Genomic DNA, 13556 nt, shown 5'->3' with positions numbered 1-13556 from the left:
AATAGCTGTATTAACTTAAGCAACATTTTTTGACCTCTTTGAATCCACTTCCTCATTTTTTTAAAACAGGCTATTAGTTGCACCTACTCAGGGCTATATTGATGGGAAGTGAAATAAAATAAGGAAGGTGCCTGGCATGGTACCTGACTCATAGTAAGTGCTTAATGAATGTCTTATTTAAATAAATGCATATATTCATATTATATATTTGTATATATAATATGCATTTATATATATAAATATAGATATCAGGGTACATAATATAATTTGAAAGATCAAGTTCAAAAGGCAGTCACTTTACTGGGTTATTTTATTGTTCCAGTATCTTCATGAGCTGATTAGGAATAAGGCAGGGAAGAACTATTAGTCTCACTTTCCATAAGGAACAAACGAGGCTGAGAGTAATTCCATTTCTTAGGAAAAGTCACATCGATGATTATTAACAAGCCAGAGCTAGCACTGGGGTGGACAAAGTTAGACCACACTTTTTCCTCCTGGAGGGAAGAGTAATCCATGGCCAAGCTATAGCCAACAAGACAGACTTGCCCTGTGTTTAATGACTATCCATTATTTGAAGGGCAGATTCACAGAGAAGTGACAGGAAAGGTTAATGAGGTTAATAAAACCCCATCAGGCTGATTACAAAGATAAAACCATTTGAGTAATGTATAAAACAAGCCAAAAACAAACCAACCAAAAAAGTAAAATAAAACTTGAGATTATTCAAGGGTTGCAAGGGCTTCCAGGACACATATTTCAGGATTCAAATTCTGGACAAAAATAATCATGTGTCTAAATGAGGCAAACCGGTGCACTTTCACAGCCCTGAAAAATGTGACTGTGTCGTCAGTTTTCTTATTGCTTCAAAACACTTGATCTTTTTCCCATTACTTTCGGGATCTCAGGCATCCAAAGCAAGCCTACTTTTGACAAGCAATTACCAGGGCAGATGGGAAAATAGCCACCCTACCTCAGGGGGAGTGCCCCCATTTTGTTTTACTTGAAACATCACTAGCCATGAGGAAAATAATTCTGCTTAAAAAACTATCTGCATTTTCAATAGCACCACCTTTCCCAAAGTCCTAGAATGTTGATGGGCAACACTCCTACCTAGCTGCTTTTAATGTTACCCAGTTAGTAGGTATTATTTATTTGGGCTAGTGACCAACTGAGTAAGATTAAATCAGCCAGTTCTATTTAAGTAAAAACTAATGAGATTTTACTGGGTTTGCATATGAACATTCACTGCATTCACATTTTCAGAACATGAAAACAGGTTTATGCTGTAACATTACATGTTTTCATGGTGCTGTACCAGCTTAGATAACTTATATCAAAAAACCAGTATGTGATATGTGGAAACCCCCAGATACCTGGTATTAGAGCCTTCAAATGTATGTGAGTTATGAAATACCAAATTGTAATTACACGGTTGTAGATAAAGGAAAAATGGGGTTAGTGTTCATAAATTAATTATTTGAGGAGGACTATTCATTCATCCTTCCCAATCACAAGGGTACTATTTAATTCCCTGAAGTAGTCAATTATCAAACAAAACTCTCATGATGAAGTCATAATTCACAATTGAGAATGCTGGCTTCTAATAAATGAACTGTAAGACGTCTATCTGCCACACAGGAACCTCAAAGTGGTCTCTGAAACACTTGAAGTAGTGCTATGGGATAGGTTGGGAATATTTTGTACCTTCACATAAAGATATTTGAGCTGAAATTCAATGGAGCTTTCTTCAGCACATGCTATATACACAAGGCACTAGGAAGGACACAGAAGAAAATCACACTGTCCTTGCCCTGGAGTGACTATATAATAAGAAAGACAGACCTATAACTCCTATCCAAGATAGGTATGACACGTGCAGTAGCACGGATTTGGCGCCGGGAAAAATGAAAGTGAAAGTTGTTCAGTCGTGTCCTAATCTTTGCAACCCCATGTAGCCCATGGGATTCTCCAGGCCAGAATACTGGAGTGGGTAGCCTTTCCCTTCTCCAGGGGATCTTCCCAACCAGGGATCAGACCCAGGTCTCCCACACTGCAGGCAGATTCTTTACCAACTGAGCTCTCAGGGAACCCCAAATATAAAATCCTTTGTTCATTGTGTGCCCCCATGGATACAAGGGTATCATTAGCCCTTTGTCCCAACTGCTCAGAGGTATTTGTGTTCTAGGAGGGCCCCCCAGAAGCAGCAGTCATTTAGCCCAAATGACACAATCTACAGCTGTGAAACCTTATGATATAATAAGCTTGTGGAGAAGATGTCAGGAGAACCATTAAACCCCCCCTCACAGGCAGCAGCTTTCTGTCCCTTGGAGACTTGAGCCAACTGACAACTCATAGAAGAATTTACAAGGCAGGATTCCAATGCCAGTGAGCAGAGGATCCACGTGGCCTCTCCCAGCCCAGCCCTTCTCAATGCTGTCTCTTGACCAGAGCTGTCAGCTGTGGAAAGGATTTCATCTGTTCCTGTGGAAAAAACAACCTCACCTGCCCACCTGCTGCCAGACCCCCCACTGGCCAGGCCTTGACTGGGGACATTACCCTTCAAAGGTTGCTTATGCTCCTGTTGGCAGCGAAAGCAAATAGCTCTAACTTCCCGAGCCCTTCAGCCTCATTTTCCTTATGAAAGATTTTAATCAGAAATACAATGCAGTAAATTACATCTTCTTTCAGCAGTTTAGTTTGCAGTGTTGTTTTTCAAACCAACTTCTGTGCTTGAGGTTAATGTTTTCGCCTAAGGTGTTGAATGAATATTGGAAATTTGACATCGAAGACAAAAGGCAACAAATAAGGGAAAAGGAAAATGGAACCCAGAGTTTATTGAAGGCTAGGGATAATTTGACTATGCCATGAAAATAGCAAATACAGAATGAATTAGACCTTTTGCATCAGAACTGTCTAACAAGCAGCTTGTTAGTTCAATAAGGCTCTCGGTAAAGTGTATGCGGACTTACATTTCCCAAGATGCCCTGTTCTTCAAACCAAACTCCCAACGTCTAGAGGATTCAGCGTTTAGTTAAAGGGAGAAGCAGTTCCTTTGAGGCTGCTGCTTTAGCATAGTGACAGCAGGTAGACAACTTGGCAGCAGTCTGTATTCTCTAGAGAGCATGAAAAGACATACTTGTGAGGGGTGATCTTCCCCATACGTGTTTTTAAAGTCACTTTGGACATGTTTATCCAAGTTCAAGTTATCTTGCTGTAACCCACGACAGCAGGGAGAAGTCCTTGTTTCTAAAGGTTGAAGGAAGCAGAGGCTTCCTTCAAGTCTGAATCAAAGAACAAGAGCCCCAGGGAAAGATGGAAAGCATGCAGCACCCACCTCTAAGAGTACACACACACACGCACACACACACACACACAACACAAAAGACAGTCACACTGGGCACATACATGCTATACACATTTGCAGTGACAGCTTCATGACAGTTCAGACAGTAATTTCTGGTGTCTCATTTCAAAGGTTCAGAAGAGTTCCGAATATTATTTAATTGAAAATGTTTCAGAAAAAGGTCCCTGCAAGATCAGGACTCATGTAGAGGGTTGTTTTCATGTGGTAAAAATTTAAGAGTTCAAAATGTTTCCTTAGAACAGACCAAGGACAGGCCAAGGATGACTGCCTCATTTAAAGGGTGATTTGAAGAAGCTGGGGGTTTCCCTGGTGGCTCAGACAGTAATGAATCTGCCTGTAATGCAGGAGACATGGATTCGACCCCTGGGTCGGGAAGATCCCCTCATGGAGGAAATGGCAACCCTCTCCAGTATTCTTGCTTGGAGGATCCCATGAACAAAGGAGCCTGGCAGGCTACAGTCCATGGGGTCACAAAGACTTAACTGAGCAACTAACACTTCCACTTTCACTTTTTGAAGAAACTGGAGAGGAAACACAGAGGCAGCACAATGCATAGGACAGAAAACACAGAAAGTAGAACTCTGGGGTTACCAAAGTCAGATCCCAGGCATACCCACCTCACTGCTTCAGCAAGGATCTAATCTAGGAAAAACATGAATTATTCAGGCCGCCTTGGATATAAGAAGCATACACAAACAGATTGTACACATGAGGGAGAAACTACATTTTAGTGGCTGTGTAAATCAGGAAAAATAAAGCAGATACAAGGCTACCATCCACAATTATGAAGAAAATTGAGTTTAGAAGCTGGGAGCACACAAAATGGCAGTTGAGCTGTACGAAGTGGCATAACACACCATATTTGCCAAGAATATATCTGCAGTTCCCTAAGGGCCATCTGGAGCTGCAGCAACCTAGGAAAGTGAGCAGACTCGAGAGCATTCATTCTGAAATGGAGAGTTTGCCTGAAAAGAATTTTTTCCTAGGTTTCTGCCTGCAGTGCCAGTCCAAATTACTGCCAATTAAAAAAGACCGCTTTAATACTGTCCTGAAATTTAGACAATTTATACCGACGCAGGATGACTGATTTGGTCAAAGACTATAGTAAGTACTAGTAATCCAGGAATAAAAAGAGCTAAGAGTTATTCTTGTGAAAAACGGATGACATGGAGTGTGTAAATAATGGGAGCAAATGCACCAAGATACAGGGAATCTTAGAACATTTAAAGTCTAATACATTACAAAGAGAGTTCAGTGCTGATAAATGTGGAATAATAAGTTTTATGGGGCTTTATCATATGCTGTAAGTTCATGTGGGTCATAAAATATGAGGAATAAAAAAAGTAGGGGAGTTGAAAGACAAGTCTGCACATTATTTATGAATGATGAAGAGTGAAATGAATGAGAAGAAGAACAGGTAGACAATGTCTGGAATAATGATGACTTTGATGAGTCATTATCACACAAATCTGTGTGCTTCATAAAATATGAGGAATATTAAAGAGCAGAGGAGTCAAAAGACAAGTCTACTCAGAATGAGATACAGAATGAAGGAAGAGAGGGATACAAGAGAAATGCACAGTATAATGATAACTTTTATGAGACTTTCACTCACCAGCCTGGATCCTTCATAAATATAAGCTGTATAGAAAATAAAAGAACAGCAAAGAGAAGAGACAAGCCTGTGTCTGTCATAAAATATAGGCAAATAATGTCAACTAGACTTGACAAAATAAAAAGAAAAATAATTGAGCCTAGTACAGCTGTGGGAAGACACACTATATAGATTAATGTGAACAAATAAAATAAGCGAGTGTAGAATTGTCTTGCCAGTAGGGAATCAGCAACCACCTAGGAAGGCATCATTACTGAAAAGCCCACCTTGCTAACTGGTAAAGCCTTGGCAAGTTCATAAATACCCCCATCACACTCTCCAAAAAGCTATCAGCACGTAGGCTCAGGAGGCAATGCAGTACTGATTTTCAAATGGAGGTGCCCTCACAAACATACCTCTATTCTCAGCCCCTCTGGCTCCAATCCGTATGTAGTTTGCAGGAGATTTTCTCAGCTGGTTTCTACTTAATCTATACCTAGTTTGTCAAATTTTGGTTTGTAAAGATTTTCAAAGGGTTACTGTATAAAACCAAAGACATCCTTCTCTTTTCTTGTTACATTGGATTTAAAACCAGGGACCAGATCTGTCAGAATTAATTCAAAATCCAGAATTCAGTGTCTTTCAAATGTCTTCTCTATTAGAAAAAAATGGGATTTCAAGATCTCAGAATTTCAAAATCTCCCCAGAAAGGAACTAGAGGAATCAGATAAGGCAAAGCAAGTGCCAATGTGCCATTTGCATGCCATTCAGAATCATTATTTACAGAATTCATAAGATGGGCAGCTCACTAGAAAGAGCAAAGCCACTGATTCATGTCAGAACAAGGAATGTTGGCCTGAAGAGCTCAATAAAAGCACTAATTGCATCAATTGTACTAGCTTAACTTTGTTGTTGTTGTTGAGTTGCTAAGTCATATCTGACTCCTTTGTAACCCCATGGACTGTAGCCCACCAGGCTCCTCTGTCCATGGTATGTCCCAGGCAAGAATACTGGAGTGGGTTGCCATGTCCTCCTCCAGGGGATCTTCGTGACCCCGGCATCAAACCTGCATCTCCTGCATTGACAGGCAGATTTTTTACCCCGAGCCACCTGGGAAGCCCAGCTTAGCTTTGTGCTATATTTAGTGGCTTATAGTTTGCGTTGCAGAAAGGCTTTAGATGATGCAGGAAACATCCTATCAGTATAACTTTTATCGCAGTTCCTCTGATTGCAATATTTTAGTAGTGATGTTTATTGGCTCTAACATATAACCCAAGCTTTGGCTGGTAACTGTCTTCTGCTTTCTCGGGGTATTTTTTTCTCTCTCTCTCTTGAGTAAGCTTTTGTGGTCGAGAGCTTTTCTTTTTTTAATATAAATTTATTTATTTTAATTGGAGGCTAATTACTTTACAATATTGTATTGGTTTTGCCATACATCAACATGAATCTGCCACGGGTGTACACGTGTTCCCCATCCTGAACCCCCCTCCCACCTCCCTCCCCATGACTTGCTGGTTCAAAGAATATATAATGCCAAGGTGAAATTACTATGATTATTTTGGAAAAGTCATGTTTGCCCAAATAACATGGCCCCTTTTAATCCAAGACTGAGCTTGCCTGCATACCCTGAATTTCACTTTGTGGAAAAAAAAAAATTACATTGATGCCCTAGGAAAAATCATTGCTCTTGCCCAACCTTCTTCAGCCCTACTAGCTCCAGCTATAAAATGCACATTCTAGAGACTTCTTCCTCCCCACTGCCGTGGTAATGACAGAGAAGTGAATACTCCATGCTTATGGGTTGCCCATGAGCCCTCTTCTTAACTGCCAAGCTCCTAAACTTTTTTGGCCAGGCTAGACCTGAAAGTCTACTTGTTTTAGTGGACTGGGTCCCTGGGGGCCAGCACTATTAAGGGCTAGTCTAATGGAGTCCCCCTATTTGGCAAGGATGAAACTCATTTGTTTAAAGGGAAAATCTCCTGAAATATTTCGTTTCACTCAGGTCAGAGAAACAGGGTCCATTATCGCCAGGGACCATGTCTCTTTTGCCAACTTTAACTGTTAAAATTCATCCAACTAAGTCTGCTTCATTAAAATTCTTTTTCCAATAAAAACAATTTGGCAATATGTATTTAGGGCCTAAAAAATGTTCACACCTATGTATATAAATACATAAAAATGCACTCAACACAATGTTACTGATGATTGCCTCTGGGGAAAAGACTAGGAACAACAGGAGGGGGGTGGTCAGCAGGGACTTTAACCATATCTACAGTGTATTTAGGTATTAACTAATTTTAGTTTTTACTAATTTTAATAAGAGAAAAGTATCTGTCCACAACTAGGACTGCCTCCCAAGGAAATAAGAAATTCAATGTAGAAAAAATAAAAAACAACTAAATATCCTAAAACAGGTGCTGTATTAAGCAAGAAATACTGTTTTCAGGCTATATTATATAATAACAAAATGATATATTAAGGAATTTCCAATTATATTGGACAACGTTAATAACATACCATGTGCTGTATTTAGTCGTTGAGTTGTGTCCGACTCATTGCGACTCTAGGGACTGTAGCCCACCAGGCTCCTCTATCCATGGGGATTCTCCAGGCAAGAGTAATGGAGTGGATTGCCATGCCCTCCTCCAGATTTTCCCAACCCAGAGATCAAGCCCAAGTCTACCGCATTGCAGGTGATTCTCTACCACCTGAGCCACCAGTGAAGCCCAAGAATATTGGGTTTGGTTGCCTATCCTTTCTCCAGAGGATCTTCCTGACCCAGAAATTGAACTGGGGTCTCCTGCACTGTAAAGGTGAATCTCCTGGTAAAGGCAGATTCTTTACCAGCTGAGCTACCCGGGAAGCCCTAATAATATACTACCAACATTAAAATATCAGGATTCAGAACTATGCCAAGTATAATCCCAATTTATATTGGTAAAAAAGATATGCACACCCTCACCAAAATGTTATTAGAGTGACTACCCAGTAATTGGTGAAGTTACTGTTTTCTTGGTTATGCTTAACTGTGTTTTCTGTAGTGTCTCCAACTTGGCTTCTAGAATCTATTTTCAGGATGCTTTTATATTTGTCTTTCATCTTGTGTTGCAGGCGTGCTTGTGTGATTCGAGGCCAAGTGGTGGCTGTAGATGGAACCCCTCTAGTAGGGGTGAATGTTAGTTTCTTGCACCACAGTGATTATGGATTTACCATCAGCCGGCAAGATGGAAGGTAGGTCAGTGTTGTTTCTGATCACTGTGAGGGGCCAGTACTGACTTCTAGCCATTAGTTAAACCAGCGCTCAGATGATGCAGGCTTCATAAGCCTATCTTCCTTCAAGCTGTATCTAAAAAGTCATTGGTGTTATTTCCTCTATTCCCCATCTAAATCAAACCAAATTTCTCTTCTAAACCTGCACTATTACTCTCAAGTCTTCTTGAAACCCTAGCCATTTGGAGAGTTTTCTAGCCTTCATCTAGTTCCATTTATAAATCCAGCTTCATAATCCAGTGAGATGATGCAGATAATAAAGTATTGTACATGTAGGCTGTTCTTCTATGATAGCCTCAATATAGTTCTGAAATAAAGCTGTCCAGAATGTTTCTGCCAAAGATATACAATTCAACCTCATTAAGACATTTAAAAAAAAAATGTGTCCTGTGTAGTTTACTAGTGGCTGTACTGGATCAATGAGCACCGGCAGCTTAGTCAATTCCCCCTTGATGTCCGTGTAACCATAGTGATTAACCTTAAGCACCAATCAGCAAGCTGCTCTCTGAGGGCTTCCCCAGGTTCTCTGAGGCCTGGGAAACAAGACCACTAGTTAAATCTTCTCCTCCTGGAAAAGGATTTGCTCACAAAAACATTTTTGTTGCCATCATTTAAGTAGACATTTATTCAGAATAATTGTCAATAGGCCCATGTGTCCAGCTTAAAGGTACCTATTTATGATTCTCAGTAACACTGTAATGATGGCTTTGAGGTACCCTAGTCTCCAGGTGGCTACCCTTAAAATGCCCTACTCATGACAAGTCGCTTCAGTATTCACAAAAAGAGACCTGTTGCCTTGAAGCTTTATCACAGTGTAAGAGACTATCTCATTTCAAGAACCTAAAATCAAACCTTATTTTTAGTCCTAACCACTTCAGGACTGTTAATGGTTCAACGTGAGCTATGCTGAATTTATTTTTTCAACTGCCTCTCAAGAAAAGGCTTATAGAAATAGAGAAATAGTAAGGAAGAGTTTTAACCTACTTAAGAAAAATTGTTTTTAGGACTTTAGGAAATTATATGAATTATTTGGGTGTAAATTGTATTGCTAATTATTAATGAGCCATCTATTCATTATAACAAGCTCAGCAGAACTACTCTGGGAGCAGCTAGTCTGAATATATATATATATATACACACACACATACATACATATATATGCAATATAAAACTATATTTCCATTCAAATATATTATAATCAGAGCTCTCTACTAATTCAGATGGACTTTTCTCTCAGATTGAATGATGGCATTTTGGTAGTTCATGTACCAGTAGCTGGTACACAAAGCTGGTCTCTCCCTCGCCAGCATTTCAACCATGTGCCAGAAATTTATAAATGAAAATTATTTCTTTAAATAGAATATGCCTTCAGGGACATTTGGCTTCCCATGGAGAAATGATGGGGCCTCAGTTTTTTAGCTAGTATATAAAGGTTTCAGTGAGTTATTTGATATTCAGAAAAGAACCTTAAAGAAATGTGATGTCTAAAAGACTATAAATTTGTTTCCAGTTTACAGAAAGCATTAAAGAGGGACCATTTGTGTTGTGATATTTGTGGTTTTAGTCTTAAGTAAAATTCCAAGACCGTCCTCCTCCGATCTCACTGTGAGAACTAGGTTTATATAGATGGCACATTCTAGTCAGAGTCCCCTCTGGCAGTAACTCTTCCCTCAGGCTCCACTAAGGGGGTAAACACTCAAAATATGTGCCCCAAATGCCAACCAGACTGTCCCACTGTCGTCTCTTGGACATAAAGTGACAGAGTGATGAGAGTTTCCACTTAGGTGCCTCTGCTGGTTGCTACCTCAGATTGAGTTATATACATTTCAAAAGTAGAATATCATAGGGAAACTATAGCTCTTCCTCAATTTGTGATGGGCTTACATCCCAATAAACCCATCATAAGTTGAAAGTATTTTAAGTTGAAAATGCATTTAATACACCTAACTTACTGAACATCACAGCTTAGCCTAGCCTTCCTTAAATGTGCTCAGAACATTTTGATTAGCTTACAGTTGGGCAATATTTATGTAACATGAAGCCTGTTAGAATAAAGTGCTGAATATTTCATGTAATTGATTGAATATGTCAGTGAAAGTGAAAAACAGACTGGTTGTGTGGGTACAGAAGAGTTGTAAGCAAATGGTTATTTACCCTCAAAATCATGTGACCAACAGAGCTGCAACTCACAGCACTGCCCAGCCTCACAAGAGAGTTTCTATCCCATATCACTAGCCCAGGAAAAGATGAAAGTATGATTTCTGCTGAATGCATCTTGCTTTTGCACCATCATCAAGTTGAAAAAGTCAAACCCTTGTAACTCAAGAACCATCTGTATACCTGAGGGCAAAAGGATTATAGAAAGGTTGAGGTTAGCATTTAGTTACCTAGTAGACAGTCTGTGATAGGCAAGGTGCTGAAAAGTTCTGGCTTTCTGCCTCCACGTGTCAATCTCACCTGTCTGCCACTGTGCCTGTTGTTCCCACCAATGGTATCACTGCTTTGGGTTAACATCCTGACTCTTTCAAAGTCCCTGTTACATGCAGATGTGTTATGGGGACTGTAGAACTAATTGACAACTTTCCCTAGGAAATAAGAAAAGTCCAGGTCATAGGAACAAAGTGACGCAGAAGGAAGGATAGGAGTGGAAGATGGGTGTCTCTAAAAGTAAGAAGAGCTCTCCTATGTGGATTAGGAAAGGTCGGAGTAGCAGAAAATGAAGAAGCAGCAATTCTAAAGGAAAGATGAATATGTACCAGTATCTACTGTATTCTTTGTCATACATGTTATTCTATTTCATCTTCACAACAGCTTTATGAGTCAGGAATCATTATCATCCTCCCCATTTTGCAGAGGAGGAAACTTATCCAAATTAACACAGCTAATAAGGACAGAGCCAAAAGTTGAACCCAAGGAATCTGGCTCTTATCTTCTGTGATTTCCCACACTCAACTTAGATACATAACAGGTGCTCATATAAATAGTTCAGCCAGTGATAAACAAAATAGGTGAAGAGGTGACATTCTTATAAGATTCTTGGGAGCATTAAAGATCTTGAGAACTTTGTTTGAAAGACTTTGGAAGATGAAGAAAGGGTTTCCTCTGATTCCCCTCAAGGTAAGAGTTTGTTCATTTTTGGATACCCTAAGGCAGACATAAGCATCTTCTACCTATGGATAGGACTAGTCTTATTGTAGATTGACAACAGTCTCCAAACAAATATGTCCTTTCCCTTCAGTGTTTTATGCTCACTGTCATGTGATTTTATAACTTGTTCTTAATGACACATGCCAATGGAGACCATTTGTGATGGGGGAACCTCAAAGGAATTGATTATTCACAGAGCATTCTGTTGGGTCTTGCAATAGTGTTAGCTATAGACAGTGATTATTATATGTAATATCTAGGTGGAAGAGAAGAAACAGAACCTCTGTGTGTGCATATACACGTGTACATAAACATGCATATATGTATGTATATATGTAGATGTATATATTTGTTTTCATTCAGTCACTAAGTTGTGTCCAACTCTTTGCAACCCCATAAACTGCAGCACTCCAGGCTCCTCTGTCCTCCACTATCTCCTAGAGTTTGCTCAAATTCACATCCATTGCATCAGTGATGCTATCTAACCATCTCATCCTCTGCCACCCACTTCTCCTTTTGCCTTCAATCTTTCGCAGCATCAGGGTCTTTTCCAACAAGTTGGCTCTTCACATCAGGTGGCCAAACTGTTGGAGCTTCAGCATCAGTCTTTCCAATAAATATTCAGGGTTGATTTTCTTTAGGATGGACTGGTTTGATTTCCTTGCATTCCAAAGAACACTCAAAATTCTTCTCCAGCCCCACAGTATATATATATATATATATATATATATATATATATATATATATATATATACATACATACATACATATATATACACACATATACATATATACATACACAGTATATATACATATACATATATATATACACACACACATATACACAATTCAGTTGGCCCTTGAACAACATGGGTTTGAACTGCATGGGTCCATATGTATCATACTACATGATTTGCAGTTGGTTGAATCCATGAATGTGAAACTTCAGATATGGAGGGCCAGCTGTAAAGTTATAAGTGAATTTTCAGCTGTGCTTGGGGAGAGCCTAACCCCCAAGGGTTAGCTGCATATAGGGAGAGGAAGAGAGTTTCAAGAAATTGCAATGTGACTGTGGGGATTGGCAAGTCCAAAAATTGTAGGATACACTGCTGCTGCTGCTGCTGCTAAGTTGCTTCAGTCGTGTCCGACTCTGTGCAACCCCATAGACGGCAGCCCACCAGTCTCCCCTATCCCTGGGATTCTCCAGGCAAGAACACTGGAGTGGGTTGGCATTTCCTTCTCCAATTCATGCATGCCTGCTAAGTCGCTTCAGTTGTGTCTGACTCTCTGAGACCCTATGGACAGCAGCCCACCAGGTTCCTCTGTCCACGGGATTCTCTAGGCAAGAATACTGGAGTGGGTTGCTATTTCCTTCTCCATAGGATACACTAGCAAACTGGAATCTCTTGGCAAGGAGTAGATGCTACTCTATAGTCTTGAGGCAGAATTCCTTCTTCCTCAGAGAAACTTTAGTTGTGCTCTTTCAACTAATTGGATGAGGCCCTTCCACATTATCAAGGGTAATCCTCTTTACCTAAAGTCAGCTTATTGTAGATATTAACCACATCTACAATATACCTTCACAGCAACGCCTAGATTAGTGTTTGATTAAATAACTGGGTACTAGAGCCCAACAAAATTGACACATCAAACTAACCCAACACAGGTCACCTAGGGGCAGTTACTAGGAAAGCTTAAAAATCAGTATCTGCTTATAAAGATTAAAAAAAAAAAAACTAGCCTCGAGTTCATTTGAACTACAAGAGAAGACATCTGTAAATTTAATAGGGCAATGGATCTGATTTGAGAAAAAGTTAATATTTGTTAAGTCCCTACTATATGCTTGGCCCTTAAGTCTTTATCTCATTTGCTCATTTGCAGTAGTAGCTGAGTGATAGATCATATTAACCCCATTTTACTCAGGAGGAAACTGTAGCTCATGAAGGTTAAATAATTAGCCCAAAGACACAAAGTTAACATGGCAGAGCCAGGATACAACCCCAGGTGTGTATGAAGCCAAAACCACATTCTTTCTACAAAATAAGAAGTCTGCCCTCTCCACTTTGTCTTTCTAGAAGTAGAGGGTAATTCTCAGGTATATATGTTCTTGTTTGGATAGCTTATTTTGTTTTTGTGTTTGCATTTGTTTTTGTTTTCAAATAAATCAGCAGTTCAATTTTA

The 13556-nt window shown here is 39.7% G+C and overlaps 1 protein-coding gene across 1 annotated transcript in view; it reads left to right on the top strand.

Annotated features, from left to right (window-relative positions):
- Nucleotides 1-13556, top strand: part of TENM1 (teneurin transmembrane protein 1) — a 900209-nt gene that overhangs the window by 732794 nt on the left and 153859 nt on the right. Inside the window, exon 19 of the mRNA XM_027963346.3 lies at nt 8070-8189. Within this exon, the coding sequence (XP_027819147.1) occupies nt 8070-8189 (120 nt within the window). The remainder of the gene's footprint in view (nt 1-8069; nt 8190-13556) is intronic.

The sequence above is a fragment of the Ovis aries genome, chromosome X, assembly GCF_016772045.2.
Source record: "Ovis aries strain OAR_USU_Benz2616 breed Rambouillet chromosome X, ARS-UI_Ramb_v3.0, whole genome shotgun sequence".
Taxonomy (NCBI): Eukaryota; Metazoa; Chordata; class Mammalia; order Artiodactyla; family Bovidae; genus Ovis; species Ovis aries.
Note: the sequence above shows the minus strand (reverse complement) of the source record. Positions and strands in the feature narration are given on the sequence as shown.